Raw genomic sequence first — 23,909 nt, forward strand, 5'->3', positions numbered from 1 at the left:
AGGAGTTGCTTATTCAGACAGAAACTACAAGGCGGGAGCTGTTTGGAGACGGATCTTGAGTCAGATAGAAGTTCTAAGATTCCTTCTAATTCTCAGAGTTCCTCTTGAATTGTCTGTCCTAAATGATCCCTTCCTAGGAGAGAGCAAAACCCAAGGAGAGGGGTCTGGGCCTCAGCTGGCTGCCCCTTATAGAATCTTCAGGGTCAAGCAATGTTTTTAAAACTTTTAGAAAATCATCTCCTACTGTAAGAAATACATTTTCTATTGTGACCCAGTACTCCCACATGTATGACTGAAACAGAAGTTCCACAGTTTTCCCTGCTACATACAGTATTTTCCTTACTACATACAGATCTTTTCTTCTCTGTGGATTCTTGTTGTTAATATGGGTCACGAACTCCTGCATTGATTTTATGATCCATTAATAGGTTGCAGCCTGCACTTTGAGAAACACTGAGCTAAAGAATTGTGAGTTTTTAGTTCTCAGCCTAATAACTTCTCTTATTTCTTGACTGTGCTAGGTCTTGGTTACTGTGTGCAGGCTTTCTCTAGTTGCAGCAAGCAGGGCCTTACTCTCTGACTGTGGTACACAGACTACTTCTTGCAGTGGCTTTTCTTGTTGCAGAACATGGGCTCTAGGGTGCCCAGGCTTCAGTAGTTGTGGCTCCTAGGCTCTACAACACAGGCTTAGTAGTTGAGGTGCATGGACTTAGTTGCGCGTGGAATCTTCCCAGCCTGGGGATCAAACCCATGTCCCCTGCATTGGCAGGCAGATTCTTTTTTTCTTTTTTAATTCTTTTATTTTGCTCTTCCTAGCGTCACCTGAGATCTACATTTTTTACATTGGAAAAGACCCTGTTGCTGGGAAAGATTGAGGGCAGGAGGAGAAGGGGACAACAGAGGCTGAGATGGTTGGATGGCATCACCAACTCGGCGGACATGAGTTTGAGCAAGCTCTGGGAGATAGTGAAGGACAGAGAAGCCTGGTGTGTGGCAGTCCGTGGGGTTGCAAGGAGTTGGACACGACTTAGTGGCTAAACAACAGCACCACATTCCTTTGATGCCACGGTTGTGGATTCACTTTACATTCTGGACAGGCAGATTCTTAACCACTGGGCCATCTGGGAAGTCCTCAACCTAATAACTTGCTCACACTGGCACACATATCTGATTGTTTATTTTCCTGAGACAGCTTTTTTTGTAGGAATGTCAGCAAATACTTGTCCCCAGCCTCACCATGAATCCTCTTCTTTCTTTTAGCATTTAGTTCTCCTTTTAGCCCCAGTGAGCCTGAGACACATACACAGAAGAGTAACCTGAGGCCCAGAGGGGCTGAGTGACCTCCAAGAAATGCCACAGGAGGAAGGGCCTGGGGTTCCAGCCCGGTACTTCTGGTTCCAAGTCTTTACTCCACACTGCTTTCCTTTGACTACTCCAGATGGCCATTTAAGGGTTCCAGATAATATGGTTGAAAAAGATAAATTTGGTTTTCTAAAAACTGAGTGACAAAAAAGAAGATTAAAGCAGCAGAACCTTTGATTGGGCAGAACCTTTGATTGGGCTTCTGTCTTGTCTTTGTTGGTCTTTTTATTTTTCAGACATGCCTTTAATGTTTGGCTTCATCGGGTTTTTTTAATTACTTACATGTGTTAGTCATTCAGTCGTGTCCAACTCTTTGCAACTCCATGGACTGTAGCCCACCTGGCTCCTCTGTCCATGGAATTCTCCAGACAAGCATACTAGAGTGAGTTGCCATTCCCTTCTCCAGGGTATCTTCCCACCCCGGGATTGAACCTGGGTCTCCCGCATTGCAGGCAGATTCCTTACTGCCTGAACCACCAGGGAAGCCCCATAATTACTTAGAAAGGCAGCAAAAAAAGTAAGTTTAAAAATCTTGACTCACCCATTGAAAGTCCCTATGCCTACTGAGGAAATATTATAAAAACAATGTGTCGTATTAAATATGAACTGTAGTAAACAAGGGTAGCGCCTCATTCACAGAAGCCTTCCATGCCTGAGGCACCATCTCCCCCGTGCTTGCGGCGCCAGGCCTGCCCTCGGGAGCCCCGGGGTGACGGGCTGCAGCCCTCTGCTCTGTACCCAGCGCCGTGCCCGCGGCCAGGGCAGTGTGGCGTGAGCGCCGCACGGACGCAGAGACGCTCCCGCTCCTCCTCCTGGAGGACGTGACCTAGAAACCAGGCCAGGCATCATTAAAACAAAGGGGAGGGGAAAGCAGGGCAGGTTCAAGGAGTTTGTGGTTTGATGTGTCTACTGTAGGTGGTGGTGGAAGTAGGCAGACTACGGAATTTGGACTGTTGTGTTTTGTTTTGTTTTTTTTTGTAACCAGCAGGTGATGTGTGAGGCTTTTCAGTAAAAAGAAAATTGGTAATGACTGAGAAATTGTTTTGGCATGGTAGAGACTGGAAGCAAGAAGGTAGGTTAGGTAAAAATACAGAGCTGAAGGAGAAAGTCAGGACAATGGGGAAGAGATAAAGCAGGAAATGCTCGAGAGCTGTATGATGACCAGAGAGTAAGTGATTTGGATCCAGACTGTGGATCTGGAACTCAACAGGGAGAAAAGAGAGCAGAACTGAAGAAAGATATGGTGTATAGAAACCAGAGCAATGAAGCAGACTCTAGAAGGGTTGAGGAAGAGGCTACAGAGGGACAGCATTAGCCTGAGGGGAATGCAGGAAACTTCAGATGTCAGGTACCTTCAGGCACCTGGTTTACAGGGAGACACACACACACAATACACACACATAAGAGCCGGGAGTTCCTGTAAGAAAGCCTTATATCCCTGGGAGTCCATACTCCTCAAATCTTATTTCTAAACAAATAAAGACATGTTTGTTTGAGGTGTAAAGGGAGAGCATAGTTTAAAGACAGCAGCTGCAGATCTGAGGGCCTTTGGCATTTAGAACATGTGTTCAAACCAGGAAAAGTTGTAAATGGTGTAATTGTCCCCACATTTTTTAAACAAAATGCTATTAACCTGTACTTTCCCCTGCCTTCCTTTTGAAGTACTAACACACTTTTAAGTGACTGAGCCACTTAACCTCAGATCTGAAGCTGCTGAGTTCAGGAAATGCTGATGGCTTACTGGCTTGACCAAACTGCTCTCAGAAATACTTGGGGACAACCCAGCCCACCATTCAGTTAGAATTAATTTCTATTTTAAAAATTTGACAAATACCCTTTAACTAATTCTTGACCTCTCTTTTTCTCCTTTTATTCCATAGGGTAGAATGGTTTTGAAGAAGGAAAAACACTGCTTTCTGACTGATTGCCTTGAAGGAAAAAAGAACCTATTTTTGTGCATCATTTACCAATCATGCCACACAAGCGTTTATTTTTAGTACATTTTATTTTTTCATAAAATTGCTAATGCCAAAGCTTTGTATTAAAATAAATAAATAATAAAATTAAAAAGCCGTGTTGTCGAGTATTATTCAACCACTTGTGTTTGGAAGGCTGACTGGGAGATCGCATACCTGTTTCATCTGTGAATGTTTCAGAGACAGACGTGCTCGTACTCTGCAGGGGAGGAACAGCGGTGCTGTTTCTTTTGATATTTTTACGTTGGCTCCTGCAGTCTCCAGATAGGAGCCAAGTGTGGGGACATCCTGTGCAGTGATGCCCCCTCGGGCCCTGAAATGGGTGACTCCATTTTATTTTCTTCAAGATCGCCATTCCCTCTCTGATACTTTCTCATTCCTTTGTTTATGGTTGATCTGCCTCCTCCAGCATGTCAGCTCCACAGCCACAGGGACATTCAACTGTGTTTCTTCCCACTGTATCTCTGGTACCTAGTACAGTGCTTTGCGCATAGTAAGTGCTCAATAAATATTTGGTGAGATGAAAGGATGAGTGTACAAAAAATTTTCCAAAATCCGTGCTGTTTAGTGATAAACTATATCTGTCCAGGATTTTTTTACCTGGTTTACGCAGCGTCCTGTGCAGGGCGGGGCGTGCTATGCTGCATCTCGGTGGCTGCTCAGTGGCTGTCTCTGGCCGTGGTGAGCGGGGACTCATCGTTGCAGCACACAGGCTCCTCACTGCTTGGTTTCTCTTGATGCAGAGCCCAGGCTCTGGATCTCAGGCTCAGGAGTTGTGGCCCATGGCTTAGTTGCTCTACGGCATGTGGAATCTTCCTGCATCAGGGATCAAACTTGTGTCCCCTGTTTTGGCTGGCAAATTCTTAACCATTGGACCACTAGAGACGTCCTGTATTCTTTTAAAAACAGTAAATTCTAAAGTTGGATGAGAATAATTTTACATGTGTAAATGTAATTTTCTTGCATTATTTGTAAGGAAGCGGTTGAAATATTTTGTTATGTGAATCAATATGATAAACTTGAAGGGATTATCAGTGTGTGTAGATGTTTTGAGCAGTCCATTCCCAACATTCCATCTCAGCATACCTCAGTTGAGAGTATTCCCATTAGTAACAGGCCCACTAGAGCAGTCATATCAGTAGGGGGCTGAAGATTCTTTTTTTTTTTTATTAAGGTATAATTCACATACCATGAAATTTACCCTTTTAAAAGTAAGCTATTTCAGTGGGTTTTTTTAGCATATTCACAAAGTTGTACAACCATCACAACTGTCTTAATTCCAGAACATTTTTATCATCCCAGAAAGAAGCCTCATACCCTTTCACCCTGCCAGCCCAGAAACCACTAATCTACTCTGTCTCTAAGGATTTGCCTGTTCTAGACATTTTGTATAAATAGAATCATTCAATATGTGGGTTCAATATTTGGGTTCTTTCACTTCCTATAATGTTTCAAAGTTCATCCGTTGGAAGCATGTATCAATACCTTGTTCTTTTTTGTAACTGAATAATATTCCATTGTGTGAACATGTTAGTCACTCAGTCATGTCCAACTCTTTGTGACCCCATGGACTATAGCCCGCCAGGCTCCTCTGTCCATGGAATTCTCCAGGCAAAAATACTGGAGTGGGTTGCCATTTCCTTCTCCAGGGGATCTTCCCAACACAGGGATGGAACCTGGCTCTCCTGCATTGCAAGCAGATTCTTGACCATCAGGCCACCAGAAAAGCCCCATTTCATTGTGTGGATAGATAGATAGATAGATACTGCATTTTGTTCATCCATCCATTGATGGATGTTGTGGGTTGTTTCCACATTTTGTCTTTTATGAATGGTTCTATGAATATGTGTACTCGAATTTACATGTGAATATATCTTTAATTTTCTTGGATATATCCCTAGGAGTAGAATTGCTGGAGTATACGTTAACTCTAAGTTTAACTTGTTGAAAAACAACCAGATGGATCTCCAGGCAGCTGCACAATTTCACTTTCCTGCCAGCGATGTACAGGTGTTGTGATTTCTCTGCATCCTCACCAGTGCATCTTTTTGTTTTTCTAAAAAATTTTGCCATGTCTAGTAGGTTTGAAGTAGCACCTCATTGTGACTTTGATTTGCATTTTTCTCCCTGGCAAGAATACTGGAGAGTCCCATGGACAGAGGAGCCTAGCGGGCTGCAGCCCGTAGGGTCTCAAAGAGTCGGAGACTGCTGAAGCGACTGAGCATGCACGCATGAAAAATTCTAAGGACATTGAACATCTCTCATGTGCCTGTTGGCTACTTGAATACCTTCTTTGGAGAAATGTCTATTCAAGTCCTTTGCCTATTTTTAATTGAATTATTTGTCTTTTTGTTATTGTGTTCTAAGAGTTCTTTATAAAATCCAGATCCTAGGCCCTTATCAGGCTTCCCTGGTGGCTGAGATGGTAAAGAATCCACCTGCCATGTGGGAGACCTGGGTTCAATCCCTGGTTTGGTAAGATCCCCTGGAGAAGGGCATGGCAACCCACTCCAGTATTCTTACCTGGAGAAGCCCCCCCGGACAGAGGAGCCTGGTGGGCTATAGTCCACGGTGTTGCAAAGAGTCGGACACAACTGACTGACTAAGCACAGGCCCTTATCAAATATATGATTTGCAGACAGTTTTCTCCTGTAAGTTCTCTATTCGCTTTCTTGATAGTATCTTTTGAAGTACAAGTTTTTTTGTTTTGGGGGTTTCTGTGGGGAACTCCAATCAGTCTATTTTTTGTTTGGTTTGTGTTTTTGGGAGTCACGTCTAAGAAACTATTGCCTAATTCAAGGTCACAGAGACTTCCAAAAACGTTAGAGTTTTAGCTCTTATATTTAGTTGTCTCATCCTTTTTGAGTTAATATATGTATATGATGTGAGGTAGAGGTCCAACTTCTTTTTTTTTTTTTTTTTTTTTGCATGTTGGATATTTATTGTCCCAGTACCATTTGTTAAAGAGATTATTCTTTTTTCCCAGGTGAATAGTCTAGGCATTCTTGTCAAAAGTCAGTTAAGCATAATATATGAATTTATTTCTGGACTCTGAGTCCTATTTTATTGGTCCCTATGTCTGTCCTTGTGCCAGGATCACATGGTGTTGATTATTGTTACTTTGTAGTAAGTTAGAAATTGGGAAGTGTGAGTCTTCCAACTTGTTTTTTTTTTTTCCCCCAAGATTGTTTTTGCTGGTCAGAACATTGCATTTCCTTGCATTTTCATATGAATTTACAACAGTTTTTAATATCTGCCAAAAAAAACTACCTGGGATGTTGATAGGGATTACCTTGAATTTGCAAGTCATTTTCAGGTAGTAGAGTCATCTTAGCAACCTTTATCCTTGCAACCTTGCTAAACTCATTTTACTAGCACTAATAGTTTTTCAGTGGATGCCTTAGAATTTTCTAAGATGATACAAGATTGTATCATCTGCAAAGAGGGATCGTTTTACTTCTTCATTTCTAATCAGACTGCCTTTTATTTCATTTTCCTGTTTAATTGCTCCTGGCTAGAGCCTTCATTAGTGGAATGTTGAGGAGAAGTAGTACAAGCAGACATCCATGTTTTGTTCCTGATCTTAAGGGAATAGCTTTCACCCTGTCACCACTGAGTATGAAGTAAGCTGTGGGATTTTTGTTGATGTCCCTTTATCAGGTTGAAAAGTTCCCTGTTGCTTGTAGCTTGTTTAATGTTTTTATCATAAACAAGTTTACTTTTTCTATGCCTGTTATGATGATTGTGTGGTTTTTGTCTTTTATTCTATTAATATGGCATATTATATTAATTGATTTTCATATGTTGAGCCAACCTTACATTCCTGAGATAAACCCCAGTTGGTTGTAATGGGATTATGTTTTTATAAGTTTCAGGATTCACGTTGCTAGTATTTTGCTGAGCATTTTTGTGTCTGCATTCAGTGAGGGATATTGGTCTGTAATTGTCTTGTGATGTCTTTCTCTTACTTGGTATCAGTGTGATGCTAGCCTTAATTATGAAGTGTTTCCTTCTCTTGTTTTTTGAAAGCGTTTGAAAAGAATTGGTGTTAATTCTTAACTGGTAGAATTCACTGGTAAAGCCATCTGGTCATGGTCTTTCCTTTGTGGGAAGTTTTTTTATTACTGATACACTCTCTTCTTTTAGGCCTATTCAGGGGTTCTATTTCTCATTAAGTCAAGTTTCATAATTTGTGTGAAATGGAATTTGTCCATTTCATCTAGGTTATCTGATTACCTGGCATATAGTTGTCTGTCCATAAGATTCCGTTATAATCATTTTTATTTCTTCAGTGTTGATAGTAATGTTTCCTGTTTCATTTCTGATTTTAGTAACTCAGGTTCTTTTTTTCCTGGTCAAAAGCATACGCACTTAACATTTATGCATGGTTTAGCTAGTTATGCCTAGCTAAAGGTTTGTGAATTTTGATCTTTTCAAGGAACCAACTTTTGGTTTTATTGCTTTGTCTATTTTTCTCTATTTTATTAATTTTCACTCACATATTTATTATTTTCTCCTTTCTGCTTACTTTGGGTTTAATTTTTTCTTCTCTTAAAGTGAAGATTATGTTATTGATTTCATATCTTTCTTTTTTAATATAAATACTTTAGCTGTAAATTTCTCTGAAGCACAGTTTCACCCATCCATAAGTTTTGGTATGTTTTGGTTTGTATATCATTCATCTTAAGAAAATTTTCTAGTTTCCATTATGATTTTTCTTTTGACCCATTGGCTATCTAGGAGTATGTTGTTTAAATCCCACATATTTAGTAATTTCCCAAATTTCCTTCTGTTGTAAAGTTCTAACTTCTTTCCATTGTGGTTGGAGAACATATTTTGTATGATTTCAATCATTTTAAGTATATTGAGGCTTGTTTTATAACCTAACATATGGTCTGTCCTGGAGAATGTTCCATATGCACTTGAGAAGAATGTGTATTTTGCTGTTCCTGGGTGGAGTGCTCTAGGTCTAGTTGGTAAGTGCTGCTGCTAAGTCGCTTCAGTCGTGTCCGACTCTGTGCGACCCCATAGACGGCAGCCCACCAGGCTCCCCCGTCCCTGGGATTCTCCAGACAAGAACACTGGAGTGGGTTGCCATTTCCTTCTCCAATGCGTGAAAGTGAAAAGTGAAAGTGAAGTCGCTCAGTCGTGTCCGACTCTTAGTGACCCCATGGACTGCAGCCCACCAGGCTCCTCCGTCCATGCGATTTTCCAGGCAAGAGTACTGGAGTGGGGTGCTATTGCCTTCTCCCATTTGGTAAATAGTTTTATTCAGATCTGTTTCCTTCTTCATCTTCTGCCTAGTTCTGTCAGTTATTGAAAGTAAGGTATTAAAGTCCCCAGTGACTACTGTTGAATTATTTATTTCTCCCTTTGATCATGTCTGGTTTTGCTTCACGTGTTTGAGGGCTCTGATGTTAATTGCATATGGAGTTAAAAGATTTTTAAAAGCTGCATGGATTATTCAGTACACCTTTTTTGTTCATTGAGATTCACTGGTTCACTGGTCCTCCTGATATTTCTAGCTAACTCTAAATACTAGAGTGTGTTTGTTGAGTGTGTTTCACCTTACCCTCTAGAATGGCCTCTGTTGCCTTGACATTTTCCTCAATACCTACAAAATGGTTTTCACTTAGTAGTATTTTCATAAATCAATAGTATAGCTTCTCCCCACCTACCTTTATCCAGTGGACATCAAATGAATTGTTCTCTCTCCTCTATTTCTCAGTTATGGTGAATTATTTTCCTTCATCAGCAGTTGGAAGATGTAGGACTGTTTAATGCCAGTGTTACTGTTTTATTACCGTACTTTTACCCTTTTCACATTATTTCAATCTCTAGCAGAGAGTAGGACTAAAAAACGTAGTGCTAGTTCAGCCAAATATAAAATGTTTACGAAAGCTAAGACGTAAAAGGAGTGAGTTACTAGGATGTGGCTGTCCATTCATCTTAGAGAAGATTTGTCATCATCCATTGAAATTTAAACCTGCTGTATTGTGGCTTTGAGATTTAACTGACATCATCAAGTTTTTACGTCTCAATTATTCATGGTCTCAGTGCCTTTTTTTAAAGCATGGGATCTATTCCTTAGAACCAGGGTTAAAATTAGCATCAAAATACAATTGCTTATTCTTCATGGGCATGGTGCTATCAACTAAGAAATCAACTTTATGAATTAAAACAGTGTATGAAATTGAATAATTTCTTGTTTACTGTTTTAAAAATTATTGAGTGATAGGAGATTCAGCTCAGTTCAGTTCAGTGCTCAGTCATGTCCGACTCTTTGCGACCCCATGAATCGCAGCACGCCAGGCCTCCCTGTCCATCACCAACTCCCGGAGTTTACTCAAGCTCATGCCCATTGAGTCGGTGATGCCATCCAGCCATCTCATCCTCTATTGTCCCCTTCTCCTCCTGCCCCCAATCCCTCCCAGCGTCAGGGTCTTCTCCAATGAGTCAACTCTTCCCATGAGGTGGCCAAAGTACTGGCGTTTCAGCTTCAGCATCAGTCCTTCCAATGAACACCCAGGACTGATCTCCTTTAGGATTGACTGGTTGGATCTCCTTGCAGTCCAAGGGACGACTCTCAAGAGTCTTCTCCAACACCACAGTTCAAAAGCATCAATTTTTCGGCATTCAGCTTTTCTCTGCATTAGTCTGGAATAAATCTGGCATTTCAGTTTTTAAACTGTTCTTGGACAAACTTTTGTAATGTGTGAGGCAAGGGTGGTTTTGTTTTTTATACACACACACATAGTATTTTTCAGGAGTATTTTATTTCAAGGAAGCCTCAGTGTTTACAATAGATCAAAATTTAGTAAGAATTTAGTCCAAAGAGCCTCCAACAGGAATGCAACTCACTTGATCCTACCCAACAACTTCAGTCCTGAAGAAATTAAATCTGATTTCTCTTTGGCCAGTTGGGTTGTAACTTTAAACTTTTTAGTAGTTGAGAAAAAAAATCCTGAGGGTTCCTTGACTTTTTATCTACCAAATTATTTGGTTATTCTAAATTCCTTATCAAGACAGTTTAAGAATAGAACTTAATGGCAACAAATCATACAGAGAAATCCAGTTGAAATAGAAACTGTCATTCTAGATCTCTGCTGTGAATCTGGACAGGAGAAGATTTAACAATAGCTAACAGTTCAGATCACAGGACGTGCCAAATACCATGCTGAATGGTTTAGATGCATTATAATTTTCATCTTGGCAGCATCCCAATGAAAGAAAGTGTAGCTGTTTTTTATCTTAGAAATTTTTCTCTTTAAGAAACTGCAGCATAGAGGTCAAGTGGCCAAGATCGCTCACCTATCTAGTGGCAAAGTCAGAAGTGCGACCCTGGCAACCCGGGTCATTGTTCCTAGCTGCTGACCGCCCCCCACCCCAATCCATAATAACAATAACAATGGCCAACCTATAGTGCTCACTATGTGACAGGCACTCGTCTAAATATTTTGCATATGTTAACTTATTTAATCCTTGCAACAATCCTGTTGTTAACCCCATTTCACAGGTGAGGAAACAAGCTTAGAGAAATCCAATAACTTGCCAAGGTTAAAATGTTAGCATGCAGTTGCAGCTAGACCAGTGCAGACAGTCTGGCTCTGGCATCTATGGGTTAACCTCTTCTCTGTTTTTGTCGCTTAGAGAAGCTTGCCAAGTGGAAGGCAGACTACAGGGCATGCTGACCACTGGACCCATGTGTGCAAAGTAGGGAAGGCTGAAAAGTGTGATGGGCTTGGATTTGAGACACAAGCAGAACTGGTGAGAGAGGCTTCCTCAAGCTAGATGGTGATGCTCTGCATGGAGTGTGGGCTTTTCAATGGGGAGAGTGGGGAGAGCATGAAAAGGTTTGTGCATTTTATAAGCTGTGAATTAGATGCAGCCTGGCTCCTGAAGTTAAAATAATGAGGTCACTAAAGAAAGTAGCTGAAGTTGCCGATTTAGAACATTACCAGCTTAGAAATAGCTAGCCAATAAGAAATGGGATGAAAACAGTTGAATCAGTGATGTGGGGAAGATTCTAGAAGCCCCATAAGTAAGGAGACCTTTAGGAAGAATTCACTCAGTACAGCAGAGCTTTACCAGTGTATTTATGCCCCCTCAACAGTACTGTGGAGAAGGCAATGGCAACCCACTCCAGTACTCTTGCCTGGAGAATCCCATGGACGGAGGAGCCTGTTGGGCTGCCATCCATGGATTCACACAGAGTCGGACACAACTGACCCGACTTAGCAGCAGCAGCAGCAACAGTACTGCTCAAAGAGAAGTTTTGAAATTGTCTTGGAGAAGTACTTTCTTTACCGAGGAGTCTAAAAGCAGGTAGGACTTCCCTGTATCTCAAACGGTAAGGAATCTGCCTGCAATGAGGAGACCAAGGTTCGATCCCGGGGTCGGGAAGATCCTCTGGAGAAGGGAATGGCAGTCCACTCCAGTATTCTTGCCTGGAGACTTCCATGGACAGGGAAGCCTGGCAGGCTACAGTTCATGGGGTCGCAAAGAGTCAGACACGACTGAGCGGCTAACACACACACACACTATAAGCAGACGTAAGTGTCAGGAGCCAGGGCAGCAGCTGAACCTGCGTTTGGCCTGAGTGTAGGTAGGGTAATGGCAAAGCCACGAGAGGAAAAGATGCCCAGGACGGTGTGCTGCATTGGCGGCAACAGCCTGGCCATTCTTTAATGAGGCTTCAGAAGACGGAAGAAATCTAGTAAATCTGTTAAAATTATTCAACTCCTTTACTCTTGTTTTCACTTTTTAAAGTAATACTTAAAAGTTGTTCATGAAAGTTCCTTTTGGGGAAAATGTCAGGTGGAGGGGAAGCTAAGGCAGCACTGCCCTCTGCCTCCAGGGGGCGCCAGCCCCTTCAGGCTGCCGCCAGCACTCAGGGGGAAGCTGGGTGCTTGGCCAGAGGGGGGCCCACCCTGACCCTTCCTCCAGAAGGCTTCTCTCCTCGTGACCTGCACACAAGCACGCTGCCACACGCGACTGAAACAAGCGCAGCTTGCACACGGACAGTGAAGGATCATTCAGAGATCAGGGCGCAGGTGACTTCATCTTTTTAACCTTCTATTTTGTATTGAGGTATAGCCAGTTAACAAACAGTGTTGTGGTAGTTTCAGGTAACAGCAGGGGGACTCAGCCGTACATACACCTGTTTCCATTCTCCCCCAGACGCCCCGCCCCACCCAGCCTGGCATGTAGCATTGTGCTATACAGTAGGTCCCTTCTGGTCATCCATTTAAATATAGCAGTGTGCACATTTCCATCTGAAACTCTGTAACTGTCCCTTCCCCCCACCCTTCCCCCAGCAACCGTAAACTCCCCAAAGTCTGTGAGTCTGTTTTGTAAGTAAGTTCATTTGTATCATGTCTTTTTAGAGTCCACATAAAACAGATATGATGTTTCTCCTTCTCTGACTTCTTCACTCAGTGTGACACTCTTGGCCCATCCATGTTGCTGCAAATGGCGTTATTTAATGTCCGAGTGATACTCCGTTGTATGTATGTACCACATCTCTTTATCCATTCCTCTATTGATGGACATCTGGTTGCTTCCATGTCTTGGCCACTTTAAACAGTGCTGCAGTGAACAGTGGGGTGCCTCTATCTTTTTGGATCATGTTTTTCTCTGGATGTGTGCCCAGGAGGGCCATATGGTAGCTCTATTTTTAGTTTTTTAAGGAACCTCTATACTCTTCTCCATAGAGACTGTACCAATTACATTCCCACCACCAGTGTAGGCGGGTTCCCTTCTTTCAACACCCTCTCCGGCATTTATTATTTGTGGATTTACTAATGATTTCATTTTTCTTATGTCCCAGAAAAGAGAGTTTTCCAGGATTTTGCTTCTGGTCACACACATATCATAACTCTAATATAGGGAAGTTGTGTCTTAGAGGGTAGGGGTAGTTTATAAAGGTGTCGAAAAGTGTCGCTCAAATTAAATTTGGAAAAACCTCTCAAACCCCAGTGACATGCTGAAAAGGGATACAGAAGATTGCAACTTACTGAAGAAGCATCAGAGTCCTCGACTCTGTCCCTCTCCCAGCAGGCAGACACTCCTGGTGTGGGGTGACGGGCTGACTCATCGCCACTATTTAAGGGTTCTCTCTTTCCCCCTCCTCTTCCCCCTTTCTCTTCTGGCATTTTTTTGTTGAGTGAGTATAAATGCAAGTTGAAACTCAGGCTCCCACTCTCTAAGCCAGGCTGGAATCCTCTTCAACCGAAGTATTCAGGTGATTCTAGGACAGACCAAAAAGGTCACAGCAGCAGAAAATAGTATTTAGGTTCCTGTCCAAGAACACTGATAAGCTTTGGTTGAAACAGTTTGAATTTTATTGGCCTTCTGAGTAGTTGCCCTTCACAACCAGCTAAGTTAACTGAACACCCAGAGCGCATCTCCTCGGTGCTGTGGACTGATGGAACCCACACGTTCGAATATGTAGTCAGTCAACTGAGGTGTGAATCCCAGGCCAGCCCCTTCCTGCCTGGGTCAGGCACTTAGCCTCTCACAGCCTCAGTTTCTCAGCAGGGGAATGGAAGTTACAGTAGCCACACAGGGCTGTGAGAAATAAATTTGTGAAGGAGCCTGGCATATAGTGTCACCCAATAATGTGTGTTTCTTCCTTGTATGGAAAGATGGACTGATCCATAAAAGTCCTTCCTAGTATTGATGATAGGAAGGCCTTGCTCAGGCATCCTTCAAACCAGGAAAGGCCCCACACTCCCGAGGTTTTAGGACTGGTCTTCTGTTCCATGCTTGGGTCCATCAGGCGCCGCTGTCTCTGCCTCATGTCCACCCATGGTCATCTTCATCAAGGAACAGGGGTCCCAGGTCCAGGAAGGAACTCATGCAGCCCTCAGAAAGGTCTCTGGGAAAAGCTGTCTCACTTCCAGCAGTGATCCCTGTTTTACACGAGGAAAGCTTTATGTGAAAATTCTGATCATTTGTCATTTTTCAACAGGTACAGCCACCATTAAACCTGGGGCTTTGCTGCTTATGAGCAAATGTTTGCATCTGATCTAGAAATGGGGCCCACTGTTAGGCTGGAAATGATACAGATAAAATAGGAGAGAAGGGAACTGGGAAGGCGATTGTAGGAGCCCTCATCCACAGAGCACTGTGGATGTACTGTAAGCAATTAACCTCGCTGGGAGTGAGCTCTTGATGCCTCTCAGCGAGGAAGACTTGAACACTGACTAATTTCTTTGAGAAGACACAAGATGAAGTTTGTAGATTACATTGTTCCATTATAGGAATAGAAGTTTCCACAGTGAAAGGGATTCTTAAAACTTGCCAGGCCCTCTAGTTCCTTTGTGGTCTATTACAGCGCTGAGTGCTGAAAACTTGTGCCTTCACTATGTTCTTGTTTTAATTTCTTGAAAGAGAAGTAGTAGGAATGTTGTATTTTTTAAATCCAAGTTGTTACCAGGACCTTTGTAAAGGCCTTGGGAAGTTTTTGAAGTATAATTTCAAAATTTTTATAGCCTCAGAAAAACTATACCTTCTCATTTTCTATTATCATTTCTTATGCAGCATAAGAAACAAATCAGTTGATGGTGTTACAACTAGGGATCTTTAAATTTCTGTTAAATATTTTTTGCAGTTTGATCATAATTATATTCTAAGTTATGTTTTAAGAGTACAAAACTGAAAGAAACTTCATTTTGGATTCAGATTTACCTGTATTCAACTTCTAGCTTTATGATTCTGAACAGGTTTTTTAATCTCTCTGAGCCTTAGTTTCTCTCCCTATGAAATAAGAATAACTTATCTATCTTGTATGAAATTGTATATAAATGTTATTTTTCCTTTTATCCTCCTTCTGTTGTACTTAGAAATCATCTTAAATTATTTTTCTAAGTAAATATGTACTTGGCTTTTAAAAAGCCAAAATAGTACAGAAGGGTATAAGGTGAAAAGTGCATCTCCCTGCCACCTTGACCCAGTGCCCCAGCCTCATCCAGAGGTTTCTGTTGCCTCCATGTACAGTCCCAGAGAGACTTCATGCAGGTAGAAGCATATTCCTTCACATGTACCTTTTTAATACAGTTATTAGCATCATATATGCATTGTCCGTCCCCTGAAAAATCTCTCCTACACATAGTTTTAAATATATTATCTATTGGTCACTGGTTTGTTAATTTACTCTTAGCCCTGTGCTAGGTCGCTTCAGTTGTGTCTGACTCTTTGCAACTCAGTAGCTCCTCTGTCCATGGGATTATCCAGCCAAGAATACTGGAGTGGGTTGCCATGCCCTCCCCAGGGGATCTTCCCACCTTTAGCCCTAAAGGGGGGAAAAAATACATTTCTAGGGCTTTCTGTCAAACAAAAGAATTCCTACCTTACTTATATCCACAAAAGAGAGTTACATAACAAATTAGCATAGGATGTTTCAAAAATTAAATGTTAACATCCCCAAAGAAAACTTTGTACCTTTTGAAGTCCAGAAGTCTCAGAAAGGGACTTGCAAATACTTTCACAAGACGCTCTCATGGTTCCATTTGTAAGCAAGTAGGACTTAGACTTTTGTGAATGTTTCCTGTCTTCATTTTAACACTTGTAGTGACCCCTAAATGACTCTTCAGGATACTGTTTCATTTTTGCATCTGCATCAACAATTCCTTAACTATCCAAATTCCTTTTTACAAAAGCTGGCAATGTCAAGGCTGTTTGCTAGAACTGAATCAGAAAACTTATACTTAAAATTTGAGACCAAGAATATAGGAAACAATAGATTATCCAGAAAAGATACACAGACCATAATACTCTTCTCCCCCAATATTTGGAGATTATCCCACATCAGTGCATATAGATCTGACTGCTTTATTTTCTTTAATATGAAAAAGTGCATTGTGTATTGAATCAGTTCTCAATTGATGAATATTTCAGTTACTTAAAATCTTCATAATCTTTATGAGTGTCATACAACTCCCAAAAATCAATGATAAACAGAAATAGCAAGTGGTTTAATTTCTGACTTTTTCATTATTTATTAGTGTGAAGGCCCTCTTTATTTCATGCTGAAATAGTTCCAAGTTAAAATTAGTTAAACACTAGTCTGAAGCACAATCTCAAAAATGACAGAATGATCTCTGTTCATTTCCAAGGCAAACCATTCAATGTCACAGTAATCCAAATCTATGCCCCAACCACTAATGCCAAAGAAGCTGAACAATTCTATGAAGACTTACAAGACCTTCTAGAACTAACACCAAAAAAAGATGTCCTTAAAAAAAAAAAAAAAAAAAGATGTCCTTTTTAGAATAGGGGACTGGAATGCATAGTAGGAAGTAAGGAGATACCTGGAGTAACAGGCAAGTTTGGCCTTGGAGTACAAAATGAAGCAGGGCAAAGGCTAACAGAGTTTTGCCAAGAGAAGACACTGGTCATAGCAAACACCCTCTTCCAACAACACAAGAGACGACTCTACACATGGACATCACCAGATGGTCAATAACGAAATCAGATGGATTATATTCTTTGCAGCCAAAGATGGAGAAGCTTTATACAGTTGGTAAAAACTAGAAAGGAGCTGGTTGTGGCTCAGATCATGAACTCCTTATTGCAAAAATAAGACTTACAATGAATAAAATAGGGGAAACCACTAGGCCCTTCAGGCATGACCTAAATCAGATCTCTTAAGATTATACAGTGGAAGTGACAAATAGATTCAAGGGATTAGATCTGATAGACAGAGTGCCAAAAGAACTATGGATGGAGGTTCGTGACATTATACAGTGTCAATGTATGGCATTGGCAATGGCAATGATCAAAAGCACCCCCAAGAAAAAGAAATACAAAAGGGCAAAATGGTTGTCTGAGGAGGCCTTACAAATAACTGAGAAAAAAAAAAGAGAAGCTAAAAGCAAAGGAGAAAATAAAAGATACACCCATCTGAATGTAGAATTCCAAAGAAGAGCAAAGAGAGAATAAGACAACCTTCCTAAGTGATCAGTGCAAAGCTGTAGAGGAAAACAATAGAAAGACTAGAGATCTCTTCAAGAAAATTAGAGATACCAAGGGAACGTTTCATGGAAAGATAGGCACAATAAAGGACAGAAACAATATGGACCTAACAGACCCAGAAGATACTAAGAGGTGGCAAGAATACACAGAAGAACTATACAAAAGAGATCTTAATGACCCAGATAACCACAATGGTGTGACTCACCTAGAGCCAGACATCCTTGAATGCGAAGTCAAGTAGATCTCGGAAGCATCCTAAGAACAAAGCTAGTGGAGGTGATGGAATTCCAGCTGAGCTATTTCAAATCCTAAAAGATGGTGCTGTTTAAGTGCTGAACTCAATATGCCAGCAAATTTGGAAAACTCAGCAGTGGCCACAGGACAGGAAAAGGTCAGTTTTCATTACAATCCCAAAAGCAATGCCGAAGAATGTTCAAACTACCGCACAATTGCATTCATCTCACATGCTAGCAAAGTAATGCTCAAAATTCCCCAAACGAGGCTTCAACAGTATGTGAATGGAGAACTTCCAGATGTTCAAGCTGGATTTAGAAAAGGCAGAGGAACCAGAGATCAAATTGCCAGCATCCATTGGATCATTGAAAAAGCAAGAGAATTCCAGAAAAATATCTACTTCTGCTTCATTGACTGTGCTAAAGCCTTTGTGTGGATCGCAACAAACTGGAAAATTCTTAAAGAGGTGGGAATACCAGACCACTGACCTACCTCCTGAGAAATCTGTATGCAGGTCAGGAAGCAACAGTTAGAAATGGACATGGAACAACGGACTGGTTCCAAAGAGGGAAAGGAGTATGCCAAGGCTATATATTGTTACCTTGCTTATTTAACTTATGTGCAGAGTACATCATGAGAAATGCTGGACTGGATGAAGCACAGGCTGGAATCAAGATTGCCAGGAGAGATGTCAATAACCTCAGATATGCAGATGACCCCACTCTAACAGCAGAAAGCAAAGAGGAACTAAAGAGCCTCTTGATGAGGGTGAAAGAGGGGAATGAAAAAGCTGGCTTCAAACTCAACATTGAAAAAACTAAGATCATGGCATCCGGTCCCATCACTTCATGACAAAGAGATGGGGAAACAATGGAAACAATGGCTGACTTTATTTTGGGGGGCTCCAAAATCACTGCAGATGGTGACTGCAGCCATGAAATTAAAAGACACTTGCTCCTTGGAAGAAAAGCTATGACAAACCTAGACAGTGTGTTAAAAAGCAGAGACAATACTTTGCCAACAAAGGTTCATATAGTCAAAGCTATGGTTTTTCCAGTAGTCATGTTTGTATGTGAGAGTTGGACCATAAAGAAAGCTGAGCGCCAAAGACTTGATGCTTTTGAACTGTGGTGTTGGAGAAGACTCTTGAGAGTCCCTTGGATTGCAAGGAGATCCAACCAGTCCATCCTAAAGGAGATCAGTCCTGAATATTCGTTGGAAGGACTGATGCTGAAGCCCCAATACTCTGGCCACCTGAGGCGAAGAACTGACTCACTAGAAAAGACCCTGATGCTGGGAAAGATTGAAGGTGGGAGGAGAAGGGGACGACAGAGGATGAGATGGTTGGCCGGCATCACCGACTCAATGGACCTGAGTTTGAGCAAGCTCCAGGAGTTGGTGATGGACAGCGAAGCCTGGCATGCTGCAGTCTGTGCAGTTGCAAAGAATCAGACACGACTGAGCGACTTAACTGAAACCCCTGCAGGCCATGCCTCAGTGACTCAGGCCTATGCCCCTGTACTAGCCCCTACTTTTCCCTGAAGAACATCCTGGAAACTGAGCTCACCAAGGACCTCTGGAAATGGAAAGGCCAGCCAAACCACTCTGTTGGAAAGAAACCACAGTCTCAGTACCATAGACAGGCATAAGCGGTGCACGACTCAGACCCCAAGCTTAAGTTAAAAAAAAAGATTTATTTTAAAATTATTTTACTTACCAAAACAGTTGCAAAAATAGCACACATTTCCTATCACCCAGCTTCCTCTAATGTTAAAATCTTATATAATTATAATTCAATTATGTAAACTCAGAAATTAACATTGATACAATACTCTCAGCCATTTACAAATCTTATTCAAGTATCACCCAGTATCCCACTAAAATATTAATAGTACAAAGACCTCTAAAACGTTATGCAAAATTGTGGCAGACTCAAAACACATATTTGATTCTCTTTATATGAAATGTCCAGAAAAGGGAAACCCATGGAAACAGAAAGCAGATCACTGAGGACCTAGGGCTGGGAGCATTACTAGGATGGTGATGTTCAGTCTCTAATCTCTGACTCTTGGCGACCCCATGGGCTGCAGCATGTCAGGCTTCCCTGTCCTTCACTATCTCCTGGATAGTCCACTGAGTCAGTGATGCTATCTAACCATATCATCCTCTGCCGCCCTCTTCAGCTTTTGTCCTCAATATTTCCCAGCATCAGGGTCTTTTCCAGTGAGTCAGCTCTTTGCATCAGATGGCCAAAGTATTGGGGCTTCAGCATCAGTCCTTTAGGATAGACTGGTTTGATTTCCTTGGAGTCCAAGGGACTCTCAAGAGTCTTCTCCAGCACCACAGTTTGAAAGCAGTTCATCAGTGCTCAACCTTCTTTATGGTCCAACACTTACATTCATACATGACTACTGGCAAAACCATAGCTTTGACTAGACAGACCTTTGTCAGCAAAGTGATGTCTCTGTTTTTGAATGCGCTGTCTAGGTTTATCATAGCTCTTTTTCCAAGGAGCGAGCCTCTTTTAACTTCATGGCTGCAGTCACCATCTACAGTGATTTTGGAGCCCTCAAAAAGAAAATCTGTCACTGCATCTATTTTTTCCCTTTCTAATTTCCAAGAAGATATAGGACCAGATGCTATGATCTTAGTTTTTTGTTTTTTTGGGTGTTTGGTTTTTTTGAATGTTGAGCTTAAGCCAGCTTTCTCTCTCTCCTCTTTTACCCTCATCAAGAGGCTCTTGAGTTCCTCTTTGCTTTCTGCCATTAGAGTGGTATCACCTACATATATGAAGTTGTTGATGTTTTTCCTAGCAATCTTAATTCCAGCTTGTGATGCATCCAATCCGGCATTTTGCACAATATAATCTGGATAGAAGTTAAATAAGCAGGTTAACAATATACACCTGTGTCGTACTCCTTTCGCACTTTTGAACCAGTCGGTTGTTCCATGTAAGGTTCTAACAGCTGCTTCTTGACCCACATAGAGGAGGCAGGTAAGGTGCACTGGTATTCTCATATCTTTAAGAATTTTCCACAGTTTGTTGTGATCCACACAGATGATGAAAATGTTCTAAAACTGAATTGTGGTAAAGTTTGAACAAGTCAGTAAATTTACCAAAAATGATTGAATTTCACACTTAAGATAGGTGAATGTTATAGTATGTAAATTATACCTCAATAAAATTGCTTTTGAAAAACAGTACAAAGAAAGGAGCTTCCCAGGTGGGCCAGTGGCTTAGACGCCACTCTTCCACCACAGGGGGTGCAGGTTCCATCCCTGGTGAGGGAACTAATACCCTACATGGTGTGCAGCTTGGCCAAAGCATTAAAAAAAAAAATAGTACAAAGGATGCTTGTAAACGCTTCCCGTAGCTTCTTCAAAAGTTAGCATGTTACATAACAACATAGACTAACATTGATCCAAGACTGACATCAACCAAATTTCAGCATGTCGTTCCATAACATCCTTTTTCTGGACCAGGATCGTGTGTCCTCCAGTCTGAGCCATCAGGATGGGTCCTCAGATCTTTTATCAGGTCAGCACTGTTGTAGAATGTGAGTTCTTTTGTAGATGACCCTCAGTTTGGATTTTCTGATGTCTTTACATGATTAGACTGAGGTTATTCATTTGGGCAAGAATGCCACAGAAGTGATGTGTGTCCACAATTCTCATCAGAACCCTAAGCTTTACACACAAAGAAATAACATTCAGGATGATGTCACATCTTACTCTTGACTTAACCCACTTGTTCCCAGCTCGTGCTCTATACTTAGATTCACGGCTCACAGTTCATGGCTCTGAACTTGGCCCTTCTCAGCATGATTCTGTTTGGGCACCTGGGGTCCCTTACGCACCCGCAGGGTCTCTGAGCACCCTCCCCTGGCAACCTTGTCCCTCTCTGTTTTCCTTGTTGGATTTCTGTCTCCCTGCCCCTCCAGGAGAACCTGGGAGGAGATGACTGTCCTCTGCCTGGTCCCCAAGCCCTGCCCACGTGTTGTAGATGCTCAAAGAAACACAACTAACTGTGAATGAGCAAGTGAGTGACTACCCAGTTGGCCTGGCTGCCTTCCCTCTATTCTCCCCCGGGAAACCATGGAACTTTCCACCATCTCTACAGTTTTATCTTTTCCACGCCATGTGATTGGAATCATACTGTATGTAGCCTTTTCAGAGGGGCTTCTCTCACTTAGTAATATGCATTTAAAGCTCCTCCATGTCTTTTCATGACTTAATAGCTCACTTATTTTCAGTGCTGAATTATATTCCATTGTCTGGGTGTACCACAGTTTATTTATCCATTCACTACTGAAGGACATCTTGGTCGTGTTCAAGTTTCAGCAATTATGAACAAAACTGCTGTAAACATCTATTTTATGTGCAGGTCTTTGCATAGATGTAACTTCTCAGCTCATGTTGATAAATACTAAAGACTGTGATTGCTGGATTGTATTTATTTAGTCTATTTAGTTTAACAACTAGTATATTTATTTATTTATTAGTTTAGTAAATAAATTAGTCTATTTAGTTTAATAAGAAACGAACCAGCTGTTTTCCAAAGCGGCTGTACCATTCTGCATACCCACCAGCAATGGATGAGGGTTCCTGTTGTTCCACATCTTTGCCAGCATTTATCGGTGTCAGCATTCTGGATTTCGGCCATTCCAGAGGATGTGCAGTGGTATCTTGTCATTTTAATTTGCATTTCCTTGATGACATATGATGTGGAACATCTTTTCATATGCTTATTTGCCATCTGTATGTCCTCTGGTGAGGTGTGTGTTAAGGTCTTTTGACTTTTTTTTTAATTGAATTGTTTTCTTATTGTTGCATTTTAAGTCCTTGGTATACTTTGGGTAATGATCCTTTATCAGATGCATCAGATGACTAGCCTTTTCTACAAATGCTGCTGGGACACAAGGACATACAGAGGTGCATAAGCAAACTTGCATTCATATCTCACACATATCTGAGAAGTTGATCAAGATGGATCATATTCTTAATTGTAAAGCCTAAAGCAATAAAAGTTTCTTGAAGAAAACACAGGAGAAAGACTTTGAGACCTTGGCTTAGGCAAATATTTCTTAGAACAAACACCAGTGATCCATAAGGGGAAAAGAATGAATTAAACTTCATCAAAATTTAAATTTTTTGCTCAAACGTACTACTAGAATTAAAAGGCAATCCATAGACTCAGGGAAAATATTTGCAAACATATGTTTGATGAAGGACCTGTAACCAGAATATATAAAGAATTCTCATGGGATCGCATGTAATGTTTAAAGATACTGAATCACTATGTTAGACCGCCAAAACTAATATAATATTTTGAGTCAATTATATTAGGGGAAAAAAAAAAAAAAAAACTTTCCTATCTTGATGGCAAGAACATTTACCTGGGTAAATTGGGCAGATACCTTTCGGGCTTCCCTCATAGCTCAGTTGGTAGAGAATATGCCTGCAATGCGGGAAACCCCAGTTCGATTCCTGGGTTGGGAAGACCCCCTGGAGAAGGGATAGGTTACCCACTCCAGTATTCTTGGGCTTCCCTTGTGGTTCAGCTGGTGAAGAATCTGCCTGCAATGTGAGAAATCTGGCTTCAATCCCTGGGTTGGGAAGACACCTGGAGAAGGCAAAGGTTACCCACTCCAGTATTTGGCCTGAAGAATTTCATGGACTGTATAGTCCATGGGGTTGCAAAGAGTCAGACACGACTGAGTGACTTTCTTTCAGGAAGGCTGGAGGAAACCCTGGCCGTGCATTGCAGTTTTCACGAGGGGACTGGCCTTGACTTCAGTCAGTAGGTTCTGGGTCTGAGAACTAACTAAGGTCTGGAAATGGGATAATGGGTTATGAATTTTCCTGGGGCAGCTAACCTGGCTTTCTGCTTGTCCATCTTTCTTGGCTGCAGCTGTCAAGCGGTCCATCTCTCCTGTCACATTGTTCTGTGAGCTGCTCCTCCAGATCCCAGCATCCTGATCTTGCTGAGCATCATGGTCATCAGTGACACTTGGTTTCTGACAGTTCTGTGCTGCCATCTAACTCTTTCATTTCTTTCTTTCAATTAAGCTTTTATTTTAAAATTTCTGAATGTCTAGCCTCTGTTATTTCTGACTCTTATGTTTCCTTCTTTCCCATGAAGTAAATTGAAGTCACTCAGTCGTGTCTGACTCTTTGCGACCCCATGAACTGTAGCCTGTCAGGTTCCTCCATCCATGGGATTTTTCCAGACAAGAATACTGGAGTGGATTGCCATTCCTTCTCCAGGGTATCTTGACCCAGGGATCAAACCTGGGTCTCCATCACTGCAGGCAGACTCTTTACCATCTGAGCTAACACCCAGTTCTATAATGTCACTTC

The 23,909-nt window shown here is 41.6% G+C and overlaps 1 protein-coding gene across 2 annotated transcripts in view; it reads left to right on the forward strand.

Annotated features, from left to right (window-relative positions):
- Positions 1 to 3,432, forward strand: part of RNF130 (ring finger protein 130) — a 140,126-nt gene extending 136,694 nt beyond the window's left edge. For both annotated transcript variants that reach the window (XM_043466990.1, XM_043466988.1), the window contains one exon: positions 3,243 to 3,432. In XM_043466990.1, the coding sequence (XP_043322925.1) occupies positions 3,243 to 3,247 (5 nt within the window). In that variant the 3' untranslated portion in view covers positions 3,248 to 3,432. The remainder of the gene's footprint in view (positions 1 to 3,242) is intronic.
- The last annotated feature ends 20,477 nt before the right edge of the window (positions 3,433 to 23,909 follow it).

Source organism: Cervus canadensis, chromosome 4 (assembly GCF_019320065.1).
Source record: "Cervus canadensis isolate Bull #8, Minnesota chromosome 4, ASM1932006v1, whole genome shotgun sequence".
NCBI lineage: Eukaryota > Metazoa > Chordata > Mammalia > Artiodactyla > Cervidae > Cervus > Cervus canadensis.